Source organism: Nansenia antarctica (genome assembly GCF_963989245.1).
Source record: "Nansenia antarctica genome assembly, chromosome: 1".
Taxonomy (NCBI): domain Eukaryota; kingdom Metazoa; phylum Chordata; class Actinopteri; order Argentiniformes; family Microstomatidae; genus Nansenia; species Nansenia antarctica.
In genome coordinates this window covers 53,983,980-54,007,086 of record NC_137674.1, presented here as the reverse complement: position 1 = coordinate 54,007,086, position 23,107 = coordinate 53,983,980, and the positions used below count along the sequence as shown (strand labels likewise).

The following is a 23,107-nucleotide window of genomic DNA, read 5'->3' as shown; positions in this document are numbered from 1 at the left end:
ATATTTATAGCATAGCATAGAGTACAGCACAGTGTTTTATTTGTATAGTATAGTAGTATAGTATAGTGGATAGTGTACATAGCCTTTATTTTATGTAAACCAGCTCTTTTTCCCTTCTTGTTTTTAGTATTTTTTTCCTAGCACCAGGGGAGGCCCCCCTCCCAAATTTCGTTGTTTGGTACCTGTAGTACTATATCAATGACAATAAAGACCATTCATTCATTCATTCATTCATTCATTCATTCATTCATTCATTCATTCATTCATTCATTCATTCATTATCTGCATTTGTCCCTGTGGTTTGTTCATCACACCACCATTTATTTAATCTGAGCTATAGAAGTGATTGATAATGCTCTCTCAACACACACAAACACCCTCCCCTCCCATCCCCTTCCCTCTCGTTCACTCAGCAACAACCTGCCTCGCTATTATATCACTGGATCAGAGAGCGACCTCGTTTTCAAAGTAGCCCAATTTGGCGTGAAAACCGCGGACATGGCAACCCTGAAGCCAAACCCAGGAAGTGAGGACAGAGTGGCTGTAAAGCTGATTGGCTCCAGTCGCAGCAGTGCTGTGTGTTGTTGCTAGGGTGATCAGGTCGACTGGAGAAACACATCTACCTGCTGCACAACACATGAGATACTCGTCACCAGCCCCCTCCGTTCTATTGTTAGATTTTAGATATTTTTTTATTTTTATTTTTTTAATATAACTAGAAAATACGTTTCAGAATCAGTTTCGTGGGGTTGCACAGTCTTATTTTGTCAAATTTAATTTAAAGGGGCAGTCCATCTAACTCCTATGCTGGTAAAGTCAAGTGGAACGTAACGTCCCAGGAGATAAACAACTGAATAAAGTACATGCCTGACAGAGCACCACCATACACCATAGAATGATACCCAGCATCTGGTGGGGTCAATGGGTCACACACTTCAGGCAGTTATTGCATTCAAAGGACGTATTGTTGTTGTTTGTTTAGAGGTCTTTTGTCTAAAATCTTATCATCAGGAAATTGTTTAATTGGGTTTAAGTCTTAATTTGGCCAGTAAAAAAAACTGTTCCACATTATGGCTTGAAAAACACCATAGTTGCTATGTTTTGGGCCATTGTCTTACTGTATGATGAAGCACCATCCAATGAATTTGGACTGGAGGCATTTTTGCTTGTACTCAAACAGATAAGATGTTTCTGTATACTTCAGAATACAACATTGTGTCTTGTTAGCCAGTTCCAGTTCCAGCCCAAACCATAACACCCCCTCCACCATGTTTCACAGATGAGGTGGTATGCTGTAATCTTAGGCAGATCCTTTTTTCTCCAAACACTCCACTTGCAATCAATCTGGTACATGCTAAGATACATTGTATCTGTCCACAAGACCCCTTTCCAGAACTCTGCAGACTTTTTAGGTACTTTTTAGCAAACTGTAACCTGGCCATCCTTTTTGAGCATCTGTAGTTTGGCTGGTGACGTATTCTGTAGATGGTAGTCTCTGACACAGTCACATCTACCTTCTGGAGTGTGTTCCTGATCATTGGGACAGTAGTTTTCGGGGTTCTCTTAATTATGGTGAGAATTCTTCGGTCATCCGCTGTGGAAGTATTCCTTGTCCTTCCAGACAGTTTGTGATTGCTGAGCTTACCAATGCCTTTTTTTCATTTTAATGTTTCTGTCTAAATACTGTTAATTTTGCAAGATGTTTCAGATTTGTCAGCCTAATAATGGCTTTCATTGTCACCTCCTTTGTCCTCATGTTGACAGACACCAATAGGAGACTCCAAAGGCAAATGCAAAACCTAGAATAAATACTAGACATTAAGAGCTCTCTTATGCTTGCACAAATGATGTGACGGAAAACACCTGACCAATTGTAGAATCAAAAGAAGAAACTAATTTTCACTGTCCCATTACTTACACAGGGCACTGTAAGGTTGGAATTATAGAAGGACATTAAATAGATAGAAGGTTAGGTTACAATATTTACTGGTTAAATAGGTTAATATGTAGCCTATGGATTATACCAAGTGAAGCAGTAGTGACTTTGTTTAGTGATTAGGGTTGGGTAGTGGTTAGGGTTGGTTAGTGGTTAGTGGTTAGGGTTGCTGGGTCAATAATGGACCTCTCCTTGTTTCCTGCATCACAAAGTGTCAATCACAAGTGATTGTTGTTCTGATAGGCATACAATGGATCCTGTATGTTGGTGTATGTGATGAATCATAGGGTTGATATGTTAAAGAGGTATCTCCTTCTATGATAATTACTTTAGGGGAATCACTTTCTTTGCTGAGCTTTGTGTTGCGGAGGTCACAATCCAGATCTCAGACTAGCTATCCTAGTCACACACACACACACACACACACACACACACACACACACAGGCAATGTCCTGTCTTGTGTTTCTCATATGAGAGGATGAGCCGCACCTCTCGTAGTTCACTTCCTGTGTGGCCCACACAAACCATACAAGGGTCTATTCACAGAGAGAGAGAGAGAGAGAGAGAGAGAGAGAGAGAGAGAGAGAGAGAGAGAGAAATGAAAGAGAGAGATAGAGAAAATAAAGAGGTTGGGAGAGAAAGAGGGGACAGAGAGTGATAAGAGATGGGGGAGACAAAACAACAACAACTGGAAAGGAGGTACACAAAACTATTACGGACAGTAAGACTGATACAAGAATGATTTAATGCTAAAACCATTTAAATATTGGGTGATTCAATTCGAGAACTCATTGTTTTTCTTTTGCTCTCTCTTCACTTGAGAATAACAGATTTCATCTGCATTCACCATAAGATGGTCTCCATGGCAAAAACAAGGCAGTTATAGGGAGGGTAGGCAACAGAGAGGAGCCTGGGAGTTCACCATATGTTACACTGACCTCACCTCATTAGCACAAAGGTGTCTTTGTACGGGCCGGGGGGATCCCCCCCCCACACACACACACACAATCATATGCATACTAAACACATTGTCTCTCTCTATCTTCCACACACACACACTTCCCTCACTATCAACAACCCAACCCATCGTTTGAGGTACATGACCACAAAACACTCATAACTGGAATTGCATCATTGTGGTCTTTCAGGTCTTCCTACCTGTATGTGGTTTAAAAGCTTCATGCGTGTAGTTTAGGATGAAAATATATTATATAAGAGTGACTTATGTACCACTGTTTGAGGGTTGGTCAAGACATGAATGGATTCAGTGCTATAAATTGTGATTTTCTTTCCTTATAATTGGCTCTTACAATTCTACTTGCAGCATACTGTAGCTGGATATCATTGTTGTAGAAATACGGTACATCATTTCTACATTTCACCCTGTAATACAGTAATAATAGGAGTCTATTCTAGACACAGGGAGACCTTCCCTTTGGAGGTCAAAATGTTGTGGCTGGATACAATAAGTGTGTTTAATGGCAACATAATCAACATAGCTGATCTACCATCCACTATACCTGTCACTTAAGTATTTACCCATATTCCCAATAATAACATAATAATACATCAACATGATATACACACACAACTGGTAAGAATTAATGTCAATTCAGTATTTCAATTAGGCTGCAGATTATGTGTTTTGACATTCAGCTCTTTTAATTTCACTCATTGATTGGTGAATGTGTTGGAATTTCTGTTGGATTAACAATTAACTTGCAGACAGCTCCCCCTAGTGTTTTGAATGGCAAATTGCTGACAATTGGACTCAACAACACACTTATGCTTGTGAAATGAATCTTTGTTTAAATCAATGGTGCCACCTTGTGGTTTCAGTTGAGGGCTACTAGGGTCCACAAAACCAGCTGTCAGCCCATTGCAAAACTTGGTGTTTTATCACACTGATCCCTTTGTTCTCAATTCAACACATCCAATCACTGCTTCCTAAAACCCACTGATGATTAAGTAACCAAATACTTTACATAAGGTTATTTGATCTTATAAGAAGAGAAGAAAATCCTCTGATCTTGGCCTTGTCGTGGGAATGTCTGTGCTCACTGTAGTAATTCCTGCAGCATGGTTGTGGATTATGTGGCCCATGTGAGGTCACTGCTTTCTTGTATTTATAAAGCTGATCTTGACGGAAGGTAGTATAGTAACCGTACTGTTGTAGCAGTATTACATCAGTATTGCCTAATAGGTGTATTAACTCCAATCAATCAAATGTTCAGCTTTGGTGGCCTCCCTACAAGTCTGCCTGTCTATCAATAGACTAATAGCTGACAATGAACTAGTGACGTGTACTTAACATCAAGATAGGCCTTACACAGGCCGTACGCTCCCAGGCCCTTTCAGATCACAAAGTTGTCATAAGTGACAGTTGACAATATTTTCTCTAAAAATAACACAAATACATAAACGGCAAACATTCTTTAATGATAGCTGAAAGAAAATACAGGGAGAAAACAAATGCATGTGCATCAACCTAAACACATAACACACTCCACCCATAATACACACTCCACCCATAATACACACCCTCCACCCATAATACAAATACAACAGCAACTCCCTAAAGCAGGCTATGGAAGTGGCGCGAAGTAAAGGTGCATCTTTTGTAGCAGGAAGGTTAGCCGGAGTACAGAGCTTATAGCAGAGGATGCTGTCCGGCTACTGGAAGGTTCAACAAAGCAGCATAAGAGAAGGATGGGAGGAGAAGGTCGAGGGGGACCAAAGGCATGCTGTTATTTAGTTTTTCCCATCAGAGCACTTTACAAAAAGGTTTCAAACTCCAGTGGAGTCCTTTTGCTACTAGATGGCATCGATGTCAATGTCATCCACGTCCTTGTCACGCGTCTCCGGTTTCACAGTCTCCACTTTTAGCTCGCGGGCAGAAGAAGAGTACACCACCTGAGAAACATGGGGAGAAAGATACATGTTATTTGGATCAACTCCGTCATCCTTGTACAGCTCATTTCTCAAGCGAGTTGAGATCAAATGAAATCAAGACCATTTTCATGACTCAGATTTTTCCTATATGCAGTGGGGAAAATAAGTATTCAACACATCAACATTTTTTAATTCAACATATTTCTATTGCAGTTATTTACATGAAATTTAGACCAGACATTGATATTAAATATGGCTGTCAATGTTAACACTCGTGATTAATCTGGAAACCTTAAAGCGTTACATTTTTTAACACACATGAATCATATTATTATGTTCTACTGACATGCGTGGCAAACGCAGTTAATACTGTAAGGGACAGACTGATTTGTATACTGGGTTGTAATAATGATAAGTCGTTGGTTACATTCGTGACCACTTATGATGTTTACACACTAATCACTCTCTATGCTTGGGAGTCAAAGGAATTGCCTGACCCAGCTGACACAACTTAACACGTTTTCATCAAATCAACCCGTTTCAATAAGAACAGTCATGTTTGATCTTATTTTTATGTACGTTTTATGAATAGTATGTTGATGTAATTCTCATTATTGTGTGATGTTTCTTTCATGAGCGGATAGCAGGGCCATCTGAGCTTCGAGGTGTACTCGCTGTAGTGAGCCCGCATGATCTCCAGCGGCTTGTCAGCCAGAGAGGGGAACCATTATGTTGGCAGTAAGGTAGGATACTGCATTCCCTGATTCTTCTCCCTCCTTTAGATAGATCAGTCGCAGGTTGTCCCTTCTGTTCCTTGAAGGATGCCAGTGTGGATTCAAGCTGAACTAGCAATTTGCTCTGTTGGGAAGTAGTGGCCTCGAATTCCTTTACACGCTCCTGTAGCTTGGAGGTGATTGGACGGTATTAATCTCCTCAGCGTGTTTGGTCAGTGTTGCTTCCATGGTTCCCAGTTGGGACTCCAGTCGATCTAATTATTTGTTAGAGTTCATCTCCACTGTATTGAAATATCTTTTTAGTGTACTCTCTGGGTACTCTCTACTCTCTGGGTTCTCGTCGCCGTCCATTGGCATGTCCGCTGGTTCTTTATTTTTGGGCGTTCGGCCAGCCATTGCGGAAAGCAATAAACAGGCTATTAAAGTTATAAAACTAATGCAGTTTAGTACAGTTTAGTGTATTTTCTCAATTTGCTCAAACAAACTTAAGAGCAGCCGAGAGGCTTCTACTACGCCATCTTGTTCACATCACGAAGAGTTAACATTTCTGTGTCCAGAATCAGAATCTGATGAGGCACTGTCCACAGACAAATCTCGAGACAGGTATAGGGCAGAGCCACTAGAGTGGTGGTTGGCCATGGTAAGCTGGCCAATATTGCACAAAGGTACTTGGCTACACTTGCCTCAACAGTGCCATGTGAGACTGTTTTCTTTGGCCAAATTGTGCAGAAGAAGAGGTCAGCTCTGTCATCTGGAAATATCAACAAACTAGTCTGCCTGAGCAACTGGTGAAAGGAGAAGTCGACTTTATGAACCGGTGACTGAGGTCATGTCACACAAGTTCACACTAGGTGCGTTTCCATCGCACTGTTGGAGATGCACACCACACTTTGTTAAAAGAAATAAAGCTTTATTGTACTTTTAAAAAGATTTTGTATGTGTTTTTTGCATTGCAATTGGGAGAGTTCTTTACATCAAACTATGTAAATACTGACGAAATTACGTTTTACGTAGCCTAGCTTATTCGCTCCAACCAAGTTAATGGAAACGCTCCACATATCATGATTCGCATTCATTCAAGCGAAATTCGCTTAACTTTTATGGAAACTACCGTTTCAAGTAATCTTATTCAACTCTTCAGATAAACTATGGCAGGGGTATTCAATTAAAATTCAACAAGGACCAGTTAGAGAAAGTTTCCTCAAGCAAAGGTCCAGAACATCATAATGTCTAGATTGCGTTATGATTCAGTGCCATATAAGTACAATTCAATCATATTTCAACAATATTTGTCAATTTTCACATTGAACTGGAGGGACTCTAATAATAAATAAATGTTATTTTCTAATTTAATGTAAAATAAGGGCTGCATTTAAATGTAAAGATACATAAGAGCTTTTGAAAAATGTGCATCTTAAAATGTTATAATAGTGCTTAATTTTCCCTTTCCCTTCTATTTTGCTAGCACATCCTGAGTTAATAAACCCCTCAAAAAAAGTTCGGAAACACTTTTTTAGTTGATTATTCCTCCCCTTTAATAATACCAATTGGTATTGTATTTTATATCGTTGGAAAGCCTGATTGGTCACCTTTACAATGAGGTACAACTTGTAAGGATCATACATTCATGGAATGAGTAACACAGCTAAACATGTGGGTAGCGGCCCTTTTTATTTTTTATTTTTATTCTTTGCAGTTGATTTGTTAAAGCGATAGTTTCCCATTTGTACGCTTTTATTTGTTTGGTTGGTAACAGCGTGGTGTCTGTTGGTGACTGAGCATAGCATAGTAGGCCATTTACCTCCACGTTATCATCATTTTCCTCCTCTTCACTCCCCTCGCTCTCCACCTCCGCCTCTTTCAGCCACTTGACAAAGGGGGCCGCCTTGGCGTGGATCTCTTTGGCCAGCTCCTTGGAGACATACTTCCTGGACACCTAATCAAGTCCGACAGGTTAAAGTGGTAGGATATTAAACTGCATATTATGTTCAAGGGCAAATGAAGAATTCAGAAGAACCACTTCTTTCCAGGCAAATTTTACACTTCATCTAGAAGTCCTTAATCTTGTCATCAGTGTTAGACCATTTAAAGCTTAGGTGACAAGGACGAGTAAGTAATTTTAAAATGCATTTTCCTTGCCACAGTGCCTTATGTTTCTCCCCACAGTGAAGTTTTTCCTTGGCTTGCTTTTTTGGGGTCTGAGGTTGGGTGTTAGTTCATAATGTTTGTATTGTATTCATATGCACTGAGACAATAGTCTTGTTTGTTTGCTAGCTATACCCAAAGAAACAAATGTTCCTAAAGCTAATTCACTGCTGCTACCTTTTCTGCCCAGGCAAAGATGACATCCTCATCGACTAAGTCGGCGTCATAGAGGTCCTTGAGGACCAGGGGCACGCGGGACAGAAGCTGGGCCTGGTGCAGCTTCACTAGGCACTCAAAGCCCCCCAGCAGGTACTTCTGGGCCTTCTTGTCATTGTGGCAAAACTGGCGACGAGAGAAGAAATGGACCCACAGTCAAGATGAGCTGATGCATAACCAGCATGTGGGGAATGTAAATAAGACCTGTTCTCCCCATATTTTCCACATGTTGTTGCGTTACAACCTGACTTTGTTTTGTCACTAATCGACACAAAATACCGCATAATGTAAAAAAGTATTGACATTGACTATAACGTATAACAACTGTAACATACTATAATACATAGACATTGTCTTAAACTATTTGGGGTGCCCTTTGTTATGACATTCTTAAAATTAGCTCAATACGTTGAATTCTGAATCTGAGCGCAAGGATAAATGTGATTTCGGAATGAATATCTTCATTTTTATAAGGTCTCTGATTTGCACATGCAGCAAATGGAGAGGAAGAAAAAAAGTGCCTAAGAATGCGAGGCCTGGGCAGACTTACAAAAAAATCTAGTGATGTTCCTCTTTGTTGCATTTGCTGAGTTTGTAATGACAACCTGATCCACACAGTGTGAAATTGATTCCAATGCAAATCAGACTGTATAAAAACAAAATATATTAATTCCGAAATCACAATAACTATTATCCTTGCACTCAATGTATCAAGTGATTTGAAGAAATTTTTTCAGGGTCATGGGAAAGGGGGTGAATACTTACTGACGTAAAACATTTCATCAGTTCATTTATTTAATTAATTAGTAAACATTTAAAAAAAAATACATTTTCCCTTTGACATGGGGTATTCTGTGTAAATTTGTGATTTATTTTTAATAAACGAATTAACTCTTGAACCAGAAGAAGAGTAGATGCATTGACGTCATGTCTAAGATGAGATCAGTGCTACAACATGTCTGATGAGAAATGTTGCAGCATTGAGCTTTATGTCTATCGACTAGTGTTTCGGCACCGACCTGTGCCCTAACTATTTTTACAGCATAGACCTCATGAGTTAGGCACTCAGCTAAGTGATGAACGGAACTATAACGAACAACAGAGTGGATGTGTAGCTGATGCAACTCACACGCAGGAAGAGGCGTTTGTACTTCTTGATCTGGTCACGGATGTTCTCGTCAAACAGCAGCTCACTCAGGATCAGAGGAGCCGTGGCCTTCACGTCCAGACGCTCCGCCTCGGCCAGGATCTCTTTGTCTGATGAGTCGATGGCACAGTCCTCCTTCTTTTGCTGTGGGTGGGTGGACGAGGGGTTAAAAGTGACTTTTACCGGGCGTTTGGTGGCAAAGCACACTAAGGCGTCAGCCATGTAATCGCAGGGTCCCCATTTAGTTTCCGGCCGTCAACATATCCTGCATGTCATCCCGCCTCTCCCTCACCCATCTTTCCTGTCAATCTCTACTGTCCATCCCAATAAAGCAGAAATCCCCTAAAACGTATAAAAAAATAAATTTAAAAAAAGCTTTTACCGTCCCGTCATTCTGATGCTGCATCAGCAACATCTTCAACTCCTCCCTGGAGTGCTGTCAGGTACCAGCCTGCTTCAAGTCCTCCACCATTATCCCTGTCCCCAAAAAGTCGAGGATCACAGGCCTGAATGACTACAGACCCGTTGCCCTGACCTCTGTAGTCACCATGTCCTAAAACATCTGGACACGGCCGGGACCTACGCCAGAATCCTGTTCGTTGACTTCAGTTCGGCATTCAACACCATCTTGCCACCCATACTGGAGTGTGGGCTCTCTGCACTGCAGGTGCCTGACTACACCTGCAGGTGGATCACGAACTTTCTGTCCAACAGGACCCAGCGGGTGAAGCTCGGGAAGTCCATCTCTGAGCTGAGGACCATCAGCACCGGTTCCCCGCAGGGCTGCGTCCTGTCTCCCCTCCTGTTTTCCCTCTACACCAACTGCTGTACCTCCAGCCACCAGTCGGTCAAGCTCCTCAAGTTCGCGGACGATACCACCCTGGTAGGGCTCATCTCCAAGGGGGATGAATCTGCTTACAGGAGCGAGATTGACTTGGTGGTCTCCTGGTGCACCCGGAACAACCTGGAGCTAAATGCTCTTAAGACAGTGGAGCTGATAGTGGACTTCAGGAGGAACCCACCCCCTCCCTCTCCAATCATACTGGGAGGCACTCCAGTCACCACAGTGGAGTCATGCCGCTTCCTTGGGGTGACAGTCTCTCGGGACTTGAAGTGGGGGCCCCACATCAACGCCCTCACAAAAAAGGCCCAGAAGAGACTGTTTTTCCTGAGGCAGCTCAGGAAATTCCACCTTCCTAAGACCACGCTGGTGAACTTCTACACGGCCATCATTGAGTCCATCGTCACCTCCGCCATCATCATCTGGTTCCCCGCTGCAGCGGCCAAGGACAAGGCCAAGCTGCAGCGGGTGATACGCTCGGCGGAGAGGGTGATTGGCTGCCCTTTGCCCCCCCTAGAGGCCCTGTTTAAAAGTAGGGCTTTGGGGAGGGCCAGGAAGATCATGGCTGACCCCGCACACCCAGGACACGGTCTCTTCGCCCCGCTCCCCTCAGGCAGGAGGGTGCGGTCCATAAATACTGTGAAGGTCCGACATACCAACAGCTTTTTCCCCACAGCCATCCGGCTCCTAAATGCCCCCCCCCCCCCCCCCCCCCCCTGACCTGACCCCTATCTATCTACCCTCCCTCCACCCCCACTGGACTGTCTGGATATGAATCACTTGAACACTTGAATCTCTGCACTTTATATTTATATTAATTATGACTCTTGCACTTTGATGTTGGTTTGCACTGTCTTGTCCTGTCTTGCACCTGTCCTTCTGTAAACCGTGCTCCATGGTACCAAACCAAATTCCTAACATGTTTACATGTCATGGCAATAAAAGTCTTCTGATTCTGATTCTGATTTATGTGTACGACAATGTACTACATATCTGGAGGTGACAGGTAAACATCAGTGTATAAAGGGGCTTCACCTTAAAAAAAGGAAGGAGTTGACAGGTAAACATCTGTGTATAAATGGGATATCACCTTTACAAAGTTGTAGAACAGGTTGACCCTCTCCTCCAGGGGTTTCTCCAGATCCTCACTGAGGGTGAGGTTCTTGGCGTGCTCGCTGATCTCCTCCATCCTGCGCCGCTGAGCCTCCTCCGTGGTCTCCTCCCCCCAGTCCTCATCGTCATCGTCTCCGTCCTGGAGAGGACGGGAAGAGAATCTTAGCCACAGAAGGACCTCTGTGGCTCTTGCATTTCTGGCTGTCTTACCGTATTTTCTTCATGACGCACTTAAAAATGCGTAATGAACAAAAAAACACATACAAGTCGCACTGGACTATAAGTCACATTTATTTAGAAATGTATTTCACAAAATCCAAGACCAAGAACAGACATTTAATCTGGAAAAGCAAGTTATTCAACTACACAATAGCACACAGAACAACAGGCTGAATAGGCTAAATTAACATAACAAACCACATTAACTGTTATTCAGCTACACAATAGCATAAAGAACATACCTGGGAGGCTGAATAGGCTAAATTAACATAACAACCAGCTAGTCCAACAAGCAAGTTACCAGTAAACAAGTTCACCAAGCTCCCGTTAATGTTTCAGTTAATTCTTCAGTGGTACAGGAGCAGCATATAGTTGTCACAAGCCCAGAGCGCCCTCTCGCGGCTGTAGACGGTAATGTAAAACTATGAAAAAAAAGTGTGACTGAAGCCGAATGCACACGGCGTGCGATTTTGTCGCACCACAAAATTCGATTCTCAACTCACACCATTGAAGTCTATGATAAAATCTCCTCCCAATGCACACAGCGTGCGATTTAATCGCACCGCGAAAATTCGATTCCATTTGTTTTGAATGGGACAAAGCACACGGCGTGCGATTTTGTTGCACTGTCAAATTGTCAAATTTTGTGGTGCGACAGATTGTTGCGTCACAATGGGACAATTGGGAAACTTCAACTGGTCTATCTAAATTAATTGAGTCACTCATAACGGGGAGAGACTGGAGCATACATTTTACACGCGTCTTTCGGTCATAGACAGCTAGCTTGCTGAGCATCAACTCATTTTCCATAATGTTAAAAGGAGGCGGTTGGTTGTGGGTCTACGAGATACTGCAGTCTCACAATGAAATGAGAGTTCAACTTGGTCAACAGTTGAGGCTGTAGTGTACAGGAGGACCGCTCCAGACAACTTACTTCAGGTTGAACAGACAGGAGTTTGACGTGGATCTGGGAGAGATTGGAGCCGTCGTCACCAAGATGCCAACTACATTGCGAGAGTATAAAATATGTGCTTTAAGGAGGGTATTGTAGTGCCAAACGAGAGTCGTAGGCGGAGCGGAGACATTTCGGAGCTAGCGTCAAAACACTAGTCTATTACGGTACTGTACTGTTATAAACTGTTTAATAACAGCTTCCAATACAAACGGAACCAAATTAATTGTAACAGTTGTTTGTTTCTACCTGGCTGGCCCTGGCTCACAAACAAAGAGGTGGCTAGCTGGCTAGCTAACATTTCGGAGCTAGCATCAAAACACTAGTCTATTACGTTACTGTACTCTTATAAACTGTTTAATAACAGTTTCCAATACAAACGGAACCAAATTAATTGTAACAGTAGTTTGAAAAACATTAGTGTAACATACATAATACATGCATGCAATTTCAAAGTACAAATATAGTGTTGTCAGGGCTTGACATTAAGCTTTTTCAGTGAACTTATCTATAACTTTGCATACCTGCATTCTTATGAATATGTTGGTTTTGTTTTTGATGAAATACGTGCTTTAGGGAGGGTATTATACAATATTACTAAAAAAGTATTATCATTGTTGTTATTTGTATTTTGTACTGTGCAGCCAAAAAGGCTATCGTAAATCTTTGAGCAAGTAACGTTATTTATATTTTACTGGCACGGGTTTGCCAGATTTCTAATCTAGCACGACTGAATGACCAGCCAAATTGTACACACGTTGTATAGACACTGTCCACTGAAAACCGGACATCTGGCAACCCAAAATTAATATTTACTCTACTGTACGTACGTGTCTCTAATTTACCTGTAACCTGAACGGATGAAATGGATGACGAAAAGCTCATAACTTGTCAACCAGTCAACCTGACATCTTCAATTGTGGATGGAGCAATCATCTATCATCAGTTTCAATCATCGGTTTGACAGTAAAGGGCAAGATATGAACATCACCATCAGCCAGCCACTACACCTATATAGCCCACAGCTGCCACTATACACATTACTAGCTATACGAATTACTGCATGCATGATTTATTTCCGTGTCATGTCACATAGCTACACGGCCCATCTCACATACAAGACGCCTATATTAGATAATAATAACAATCGAGCATGTAGGCACGATTGCCCAGTTGTATCTTGGAGAAATTGTGGAAGCAAGGCAAGCAATATTGGTAGAGCCTATTGTAATCACTCTGTAATCAGCCTGCCTGGTCCGACTACGTAACAATTGAGAATAGGGCTGGGACAACGCGTCGACGTAATCGGCTACGTCAATACGTCGACTTGCGGAATGTGCGTCGGTGCGTCGCAAATAAACAACATGGCTGCGACCAGTGGAAACATGGAGGAGGCTACTAGCTAATGTTACACAAGCAATGTAGCTCACCACAGTTTGTATGTCTTGTCTTCTGGTTTTTCCTGCATAGAGAATTATGAGGCGGCCGCCTCAGTCATATTTCTAGCCGCCTCCAGCTCTCGACAAACTGACGGTCGTATTTTCTACAAGCGCTGCACTTGGTGGATTTCTGTCATTGCAATTTCTGTAAAACTGCAATTGCAGCACTGCGCCGACGTGGTGGCGGGGCCGCTGTTTCGCAAATAAGTTAGCTTTCGTTTTTGCTAGCGAAATAGCTGATAGTTGATGTTGACTGGTCAAGGAGAATACATATTTGAAAGTACAGAATGCCCGAGAGCCTTATATTGCATTATATTTTGAATGGTCATCTGGTGCCTGAATATTGTGTTTTCCTTTACATAAATAATGACATTTCCACCATAAATTGATGCAGAAAGGGCACAAATTGGTGCAATTCACCAGAATGCAAGAAATTAAGTGTTTGATGTTTAAGGACCCCCAGACAGCCCTGCTTCATGGGTCCCCCCCGATGTCAAACACCACTGGTACCACCTCCGCCTCATTTTGAGCCAGGAAAAACCCTGATGGCCAGCTATTACCCAGAGTGCTTTATAAAGACACTGTTAAACAGAGAGAGACAATACAGCCATTATTTTGGGGAAAATTAAGTGATACATTAATCGAACAGAAAAAAATAATAATCGTTAGACTAATCGTTAAATTAGTTGTTAGAGTAAACGACTAATCGGAAAAATAATCGCTAGATTAATCGTTAGAAAAATTGTCGTTTGGGACAGCCCTAATTGAGAATCGAATGTTGTAGTGCGATAATATCGCATCGCACGCCGTGTGCATTGGGATGAGATTTTATCATAGACTTTAATGGTGTGAGTTGAGAATCTAATTTTGTGGTGCGACAAAATCGCATCGCACGCCGTGTGCATTGCAATCGAATGTTGTCCTGCGACAAAATCGCACGCCGTGTGCATTGGCCTTTATAGTCCGGACAATACGGTAAATATTTTCAGCAGCAAAATTACTGCAGAGCACTCAGGCTATTTTCAACAAACATTGTAAGCAAACTTTTTATTTGTGAAAATATTGCTTTGTGATAATTAGGGATGTAACGATGCATCACGAGACAGTTAATTAACAATACAAATGTGACTATTCAAAACGAAAAATTAATCACGGTACTCTTTTTAACCCATACAAACTGGCCATCTCGGTGCCAACAGCATTTTACACGCGTTGTTCTCATTACCGTAATTCCTAAACGATATGTGCTATAGAAAGCAAAGAAGCAAAGAAGCTGCACTTTCTACCCATATAGGGTTATTACGGCAATTCAAAGCACGAAGCTATTGAGAGCTGAGGCATTACCAGCGAGATCTTAGTGGTGTTTTCACCACAAACTTTCTTGGACAGATGAAATATAGTTGATATTTCAAATTGAACATGCTAAATATTTATGTGCAATCACACTTGTAAAATCCAATTCCTTTTTTTTCTTCCCTTAAAACTGTTATTACACACTCATAACATTCTTTAAGAAAATACAGTATTTTTTAGCAGCTAAAGCTCTCATATTATGAGGAATTGTGCCCTTTTTGAGAAAAGCATGACATTTCATGACGTTTATACCATTTTTACCATTTATTTTCAGATGTGGAGGGAAGTCAGATTTGACCTCTGAGGCCCGGGAAAGGTCAAATTCAAGATGGCTGCCAGTCCACCGTGTCTAATGTTCAAACATGTGTAATTTTGGAACCAAACAGAGTAGAAAAACACATAGGGTGTCATTTCAAACTAAGTTAAAATTCTCGATTTTGACTGAAGGGGTGTGGCTAGCACAGGGCGATGAGGTGGCACTCACCACAGCCTCGGGGGCGTCGATGTCATTGTGGTTTCCTCCTTCACCACCACTAGAGCCGTTCTCTTTGTCCTTCTTTCTGGTCTTCTTCTTCTCCTTCTTAGCAGACCCGATGTCCTCTGTTTGCAGAAGGGGAGCGAGGGTGAATTCTAGGGCAGGGCTTGACGCTTACCTTTTCCCCAGGTAGCACTGCGCTACCAGGTTGAACAATTTAGTAGCACACCAAGAATTTCAGTAGCACAATGAAAATTGCGCAATTTTCGTCAACAACGACAACAAATTATCATAATCATAACATATCAAAATGATCATAACCGGCTCTTGGCCGTAATAAAAATGGAGACTCACACAATGTAAAGGGGAAGTAAGAATATTAATTTCAGTTGGCCCACGGTTCGGTATGAACCTCGGTTTTTGGGTCACGGTTCACGGTTCGTGTTTTTTTAAATGCTACTTATTTTGCTTATACTTATGGAACTTTAACATTTAGACACATTCCAGAATATGACTGGTAAATTGTATAATATAAATATATATAAACAAAAAACACTTTCAAATGTAAAAAAATTACATAAACACTTTCAAATGTGACGTGTTGTGGATTGGAACTACGGATCATAAGCTTTCAAATGATGTGTCATACATTGAAATCCGAAAAAAGATGAAGTTAGTCATTTGAATGTTGTTAGACCTCAGGCACATATAGGGTTAACCTCTTTGTAATGAAACCGGAAGCAGACGCTGCTAGCAGCTAGCAGCTAACAAAACACAGCGCTACGAACTGAGAGCTGTATCCCATATGCGCATTTTAAGCGCATATAGGACTAGCGTGAAGCATTTCTGCGACACGCGTTTCTGTTCACTGTTTTCATTCCCCCATCGCTTATACACATAAGTTTGACTGCGCATGACAGTAGTTCAGCAGTCTTTTAGTCGCACTGGTGCGATTGAATGTATTTCCAAGTCGCACAGAAATATATTCACTCGCAAATGCGACCAAAACAGTCGCACTGTCGAGCCCTGTAGGGCTTTACCCCATTATAGGCCCAACCCCATGGAGTCAGTCGTTAGACACAGTCGACTCCAGTAATTTGGATTGAATCACTCGCAACCTACTCTGTTCATCCTGGTCAGTTGGTTTCACAGAGAAGTTGTTGACACTGCTCCAGTTTTTTTTTTTTTGCAGTATGGTCACTATACACTCACCGAACACTTTATTAGGAACAACTGTGCACTTCTCATTCATGCAATTATCTAATCAGCCAATCGTGTGGCAGCAATACAATGCATAAAATCCTGCAGATACGGGTCAGCAGCTTCAGGTAATGTTCACATCAACCATTAGAATGGGGAAAAAAAGTGATCAGTAATTTAGACCGTGGCATTATTGTTGGTGCCAGACAGATTGGTTTGAGTATTTTCGAAAACTGCTGATCTCCTGGGGTTTGCCCAACAGTCTAGAGTTTACTCAGAATGGTACAATGAAGAACAAACATGAGGCATTTCGACGGATGGAAACACCTTGTTGATGAGAGGTCAACAGAGAACGGCCAGACTGGTTGGAGCGGACAGAAAGGCTAAGGTAACTCAGATAACCACTCTGTACAATTGCGGTGAGCAGAAAAGCACCTCAGAATGCACATGTCAAACCTTGAGGCGGATGGGCTACAACAACAGGCGGCCAGGGTCCAGGGAGGCCCAGTATTAGTATTGCGTTCCTAATAAAGTGTTTGGTGAGTGTACCATGCTACATGCTACCTCCCATTTCTTAACCCAGCCTTGCACAGTTTGAGTTAGTAAATTATTAACAGCTGCGCTGCAGCCTCAATGTCTTTTTTTCTCAGATAACAAAACAAAAAATACATGATTGCATCTGGGTGATTAACTTATATGGACACAGGTTGTATTGTTCTAGCCCTAATGGTTCCTAGACTTGCTTACCTGGAGGGTTCCTAAGGATGAAAGTGCAGAGCTTGTGCCGGGTGTCCAGCATGCCCCTGTAACCGCAAGCCTTGCACGAGTTCCCGATGGTTTGTTTCTTAGGGTTGATGTGCTGAGGTGGGGGGAGATAAAAAGGAAGAGACGTCTGAAGTACAGCTTTTAGTATTTTGAGGTATTTTCAAATACTTACGACATGATTTTCAATAACGTCAAAACCAGTAGACCTCTATTTCTTTGTATGGTATTAATGCATTTTGATAAGCATACTGTTCACAGTAAACACCTATCAGTAATACTTCTGAATCAAGATCATAGCATGGCCAAAAAAGATCACAAGAATTTTGACATCCTTTTGAAAAATCTGCAGCAAATGCATTCTTCCACAGTAACATGCTGACATGGCTCTGGCCTAGAGAGGGACCAGAGTTACAATTTCCTCTCTGGTGCAGCTTCCCGAGTCCCACTGAGTGATCATGTGACATGTCTCCAAGAGCACTGTGTCTCCACACTGCAGAGAGGAGGGGTTGCAGTAACTGCTGCAGTAACAGTGAACACTTTTGCTCTCCTGTCCTATCTCATAGGCACCTTTCTTTGTGGAAGAAAAAGACTGGCAAATCAGCTTTATGAAACAACCATGTGTCACTTAAATAAATGTGCCACATTTCTAATGATATTTAGCTAGTTCAATAACAATCCTGTGCAACTTCCTTTTTTCCCCCCTAACTGAACGGGTGAAGCCAGCTCGTTCAAACAGTGAAAGGCGGGTGGAAAGAGTCACTATGCACATTCCCTTCCATTGAATTGTTCTCTTTCGTTAGCAATGGCCCTGGCATGTGGTCATATTAAGGCCTCCCTAGATATGCATCACTGCAAAACAGACCCCCCCCCCCCCCCCGTGCGGACCAACGACAGTGTTGACCTTATGAGAGACCGGCATGGTCAGCAAAAATAAAAAATAAATAGCAGGGGCATCAAGTTCATATCCATCCCCCCCCCCCCCGACACTGTACATGGATGCCACATCAGAAGACAAGGCTGTTTGGATGAAAAACATTCCATCATGTGATCCGCTGCAAAACAAAGGAGTGACTGGTCCTAGTTAGACCCCAAACAGAAGACAGGTGGGTGTGAGAAACCAACACCCTGGCCATGTTTCAATACTTTAAAAAAGGCATCTGTTCTACCGCCTTTCCTTGAAGATATCACTTACTGGAGCACATGTTAAGGCATCTTTTCCATTTATCCATGAACACAAAATACCCACAAGCAATGGCATATAAGCTAGCAAACTTAAAATGGTGGACTGAGCTAACAAATGCCTGTTAGTGAATAACTCAACTTGACCTCAAAATGACCTCTTTCATAATGGGGAGCATTCCGCGATCAGAGGGGAACTATTTTCTAATGACTTCTATAGATCTTCAAATTGTTTTGATTACAGATTAGAGATGCAACTGAGCATCAGTATCAGGCTGATCTTCGAATAAAAATGTTGGATCTGGAATCTGAGATAGGGAATGCCATTTACTGCTCCGATGCCATGACGCAAACTGTTGTGAAATCTTGCCAAACATGTGTCGGCTGCACAGCTGATACAACACCTGAGGGAGCAGACAACAATAACAACCAAGTCAGGATTGGACGGTTTCCAATTTTTTATACCGTTAAACCGCCCCCAAATAGAACCGGGTTAGGGTCTACGGTTAAACCGCGGGATTCAAAATCACATTGTTATAGTAGTGCTTTGATGGAGCCGCCAATTTCAAATGATGAAGCCCTATCTTTTCTGCGAACCTGAATACACTCATGTCGAACAGTCGCAACACAATTAGACTACTTAATAGTTTCACAAATATACGTGGAAAGCCACACTTTAGTAGACTACACTGTACATGAAAATAAATGAACACATAAAATACATGAAACACTTAACATACCTAGCTCTGCTTATCGAGGATGCAAGGAAGATCGATGAAGAACGACATCTTGGAACAGGGTCTTACTCAAATGAACTGCCTCTTTCTCATTAGCTTAGGGCAAAGTTTCAACTGCTGCTCAATGGATTTCAGTTTTCAAATACAAAAATCGAATGACAAAAAATGTTGCTATTTTCGAAACATCAGTGGAAAGCGGCTGGCTCGACTTCATTTAATTTCCACCAGAGAAGGGGACCCATCAATTACAGGCTTGCGACAATAGGCAGTAATCTCTGATTCTGCTTGCTCCCGTTTCACCTTCGTCATGCAAATCTTATACACAGCCTCGTCAGGATTTGTCGGCTCGCTCGTCATTCGGACAAAAACAGTTAGGGTTAGGCTATTTTCGAAAATCGAGGTTTACGGTTTAACCCTAAACCATGTCTGTGGTAGGGATGTCATGGTGCACCGTCTGTAAAAGACGGTGTCAAGATTATCATACAGAAATAATTTACGTCCTGTAAGGTCATCGGTTCATTGGTGTTACTGCTCAATGTAATGCTAAAACTAGTGCCAGTGTATTCCACAAGCGTGGTACATACATGTTTAACTTTTTAAATTATATATATATATATATATATATATATATATATAGCCATTGATTATTGAAGAATATAACATAATAATACAATGTTCTATTTCTCATGGGAGTCAATGGTCATCCTCTCATGCAGCAGGACAAGTAGATTTGATCGATAACCAACCTAAACCCTCTGAAGGAGGATTTGCTTTTTTATAAATAGGCCGATATGTCAAACCCAAGCTATTATCAAGTGGGTGACACCAAACTAGACAGGCCTTATTCACAAAGAGGCGTTGGCATGAAGGCTATTTACCAGGTCAGTTTCCGGATTATCACACTCGGGACACAGCACAAACTTCCGGATGAATCCGTCCAGCATGTCCTGGAGCTTGTTCGCCTCGTGGGACCCATTGACTATGTAGCGGTCATTCTTGGCATCAAACTGGGTCTGGGCACCCAGCTCACAACCAAAAAACTTGGTGGGATCTGGATATGGAAAGAAAGGTCGATTTTTAAACCAAAGTCCAAATAGGCATATACATGTACAGATCCAATCCAGTGGCTAGTCCAATCCGAGACTAGTGGCCAAAAGGCATGGTACTGAGGAGAGAGGGTGGGTGGGTGGGTATACTCACATGTGGGGGGCCTGTTCAGAGCCTTGGCAACATCGGTCATGTTGACTATGACAGTCTTGATCCCATTCCCTTTGCCTTCCACCTGGGGGCCAGATGGGGAGAAAACAACAGTGAGAAAATTCTGACAGCAGAAATACCTTCCCAATGACAATGCACAAAATGTAGGCTCTCCTGACATGAAAAAGAACAGAAAAGCACAGAAAGACAGTGGAGTATGCTGCACACCTATCTATTTCACTATTATGTCGATCTCACAAAACCCATCTCGTCAGGATAACAAACTGCACGTTTGTTCTCTCCAGACTGCATTTATGCAAATACAAGGGGGCACATCCCAAATGTCCAACCTTTCTCCCGGATCAACGCCTCATCATGATGTCAATTTACCAGATTACCCTAACAATAACAGCTGACCCTGGCTGAGTAGGTAGAGTACTGGTAACTTCTGCTTACACTGATTACCAGTACCTACCTTGGCAATTATACGGGGCATCTTGTAGCGGTAGAACTGGTCCAACACACTGCGGTTGACGTTGACGGACATCTTGGCTCACCGTGGGCTCTATCAGTACGACAGGAAGATCTTGGATTGCAAATTTTTGGTATCCTCTGTCTGGCAAAGGGGGGATGACATAAACGACTGCAAGAGGACTCGGGCTTGGACATGAAAAAGGTCTTGCCACTGAGGCTGCAAACTCCACGCTTGTAGGCTAAGTTCCCCCCACACAGGTTCCAACAGCTGCGCAACAGCTCTGGGGGGGGGGGGGGGGGGGGGGAGAAAATAAGGAACATTGGTTAGACAATCCTGAAAATCATGGCAAAACAGTGTGAGTACTGAGTATACATAGCTGGACGCTAATCACATGGTGATGCAGGCACTTGACAAATCCCTCTGGGTTTCCCTGCCTTGCTTGCACACAGGTCCTCAAGTATATGCACAGGCATCCCAATGTCTTATCTTTTTAGTGATGAGTCATCACATAACTAAAAGAGCCATGCAACACATCTAGGAATGAATTCTAAATTGTTAATTCAAGTTGGAATAACTAATTACATTTATTGCCATCAATGTCCTTTCTGTTTGACAAATTGGGCAGACATGACAAGCTGACAGTAACATTTGAAGTACAAATCTGAACAGCTGACAGCTGGCAAACACTGGTACAGAATGGATAGGCAAACGCACACATGAGAACATTCCAAAGACATGGATCCACCTCGTGTGCATTAGGTTTCATAACAAACCAAACACCACAGTTGCAATGTAGGCTACACAACGTGAAAGAACATGCCAATGTAACATCGCAGCTCATACTGAGAGGGTTACAGGCAGGCCTGGCATGTGCTGCAGAGTGCGTCACAGTGAAGAGTGCGCCAGGGAAGGAATCCGCCATATTGGTCCATATAGGGGAGTTAACGCACAAACACAATCAGGTGGACATGGAACATGAAGACACACAAGTAGGGAGGAAAGTACGATAGAGGTTGAAATACCTTTCCCATCCGTCGCTCCTGTCGTCCGGATACTCACCGTTTTGGTAAAACAAAGACATAAACACACCGCTGGTCGCCCAGAGACGTAGTGGAGTGTTGCGGACTGGCAGCTCAGTTATGTAGTTATTCAGTTATAACAACGGTGCCGAGACACAAGTCCGACCTCGGTGGGGACAACTGGAACCCGCAGAGAAGACGGGGTATCTGGAACAAACCAGACGGACAAATCAGCAATAATTGCTAATGCAAATGACAGGTAGCACCGCTAGCTAACCAACAACAGTGCTAGCCAACAACGCTGAGCACAAGACAGGAGAGTAGGGACAATCCCCAAATTGGTCAGAGTACACGGCTATGTTTGAACCATTGGTCATGTATTTTTTCGAGAATGAGTTTACGATAAATCACTCTCTATTGCCAAAGTTGCTTCCACTCACCTCCACAACGTTCTCACTAGCTAGCTGTTTGCAACGCCGCAATTATGTTTGTCTGCTGTCAATCTTCTACCCCAGCTCCGCCCATCACTTCAGTGAAGCCAACTCCTTTCTTTTTTATTTTCAACTTGTTTATTCTCATGACAATCATCACTTAGTCCAGTACAGATATTGCAAAACAATTATTCACCTCGGAAAAAAAGCATGACAATTGGTATACTTACTTGCTTAACTTTCAATGGCCATTGTACTACTGAAAAGGAAAATAATATCACCGATTGTGACTCAAGGGCAAGTTATTAGTGGTCTTTGTTGTCTAAATATAGCCAAGTGATATACAAAACGATATACAAAAATTTTAGTGACAAAAATTGCCTTTTATCGGACCAGGAAGTAATTGGCTCTGTACATAAGTGTAGTGACGAACGTCCGGTTTCCCCAAAGGTCGGCATTCATCAGAGCAATTGCGCGTCATCTCCCTGTCATCAGAACGAGCACGCCCCTTTTTGGGTGATAGAAGGAGAAGGGTCCAGCTGCGGATATCAAATCCATCACCCGGAAATGTGATGTACCAGACGTCATCATACCGCGCCTGCATATTTGCATAGACTACGTCATCGCCTTACTACCGTGGA

General features: G+C 42.4%; 1 protein-coding gene across 2 annotated transcripts; it reads right to left on the bottom strand.

The window, feature by feature from the left end:
- Nucleotides 1–4,363: 4,363 nt before the first annotated feature.
- LOC308162366 (eukaryotic translation initiation factor 5-like) lies at nucleotides 4,364–22,533 on the bottom strand. Of its 2 annotated transcripts, none has more exons than XM_080536522.1 (12): nucleotides 22,476–22,533; nucleotides 22,039–22,242; nucleotides 21,017–21,296; nucleotides 20,545–20,626; nucleotides 20,223–20,395; nucleotides 17,411–17,522; nucleotides 15,473–15,588; nucleotides 11,003–11,164; nucleotides 9,054–9,215; nucleotides 7,886–8,050; nucleotides 7,365–7,499; nucleotides 4,364–4,850 (listed from the first exon to the last, which is right to left on the bottom strand). In XM_080536522.1, exons 3-12 carry the CDS (start codon nucleotides 21,086–21,088, stop codon nucleotides 4,752–4,754), a joined length of 1,278 nt encoding a protein of 425 aa, XP_080392648.1. In that variant the 5' UTR covers nucleotides 21,089–21,296; nucleotides 22,039–22,242; nucleotides 22,476–22,533; the 3' UTR covers nucleotides 4,364–4,751. The 2 variants fall into 2 exon arrangements, with proteins under 2 accessions (XP_080392648.1, XP_080392649.1); XM_080536523.1 differs by having other exon boundaries at nucleotides 22,076–22,242.
- Between the last annotated feature and the right edge of the window lie 574 nt (nucleotides 22,534–23,107).

Coding starts and splice junctions, on each gene's coding strand:
- LOC308162366 (XM_080536522.1), bottom strand. CDS start 21,088: ATGTCCGTCAACGTCAACCGCAGTGTGTTGGACCAGTTCTACCGCTAC. Junction 15,589..17,410: donor CATCCTTAGGAACCCTCCAG/GTAAGCAAGTCT, acceptor TTCTGCAAACAG/AGGACATCGGGTCTGCTAAG. Junction 7,500..7,885: donor TCTTTGCCTGGGCAGAAAAG/GTAGCAGCAGTG, acceptor GGACTTGATTAG/GTGTCCAGGAAGTATGTCTC.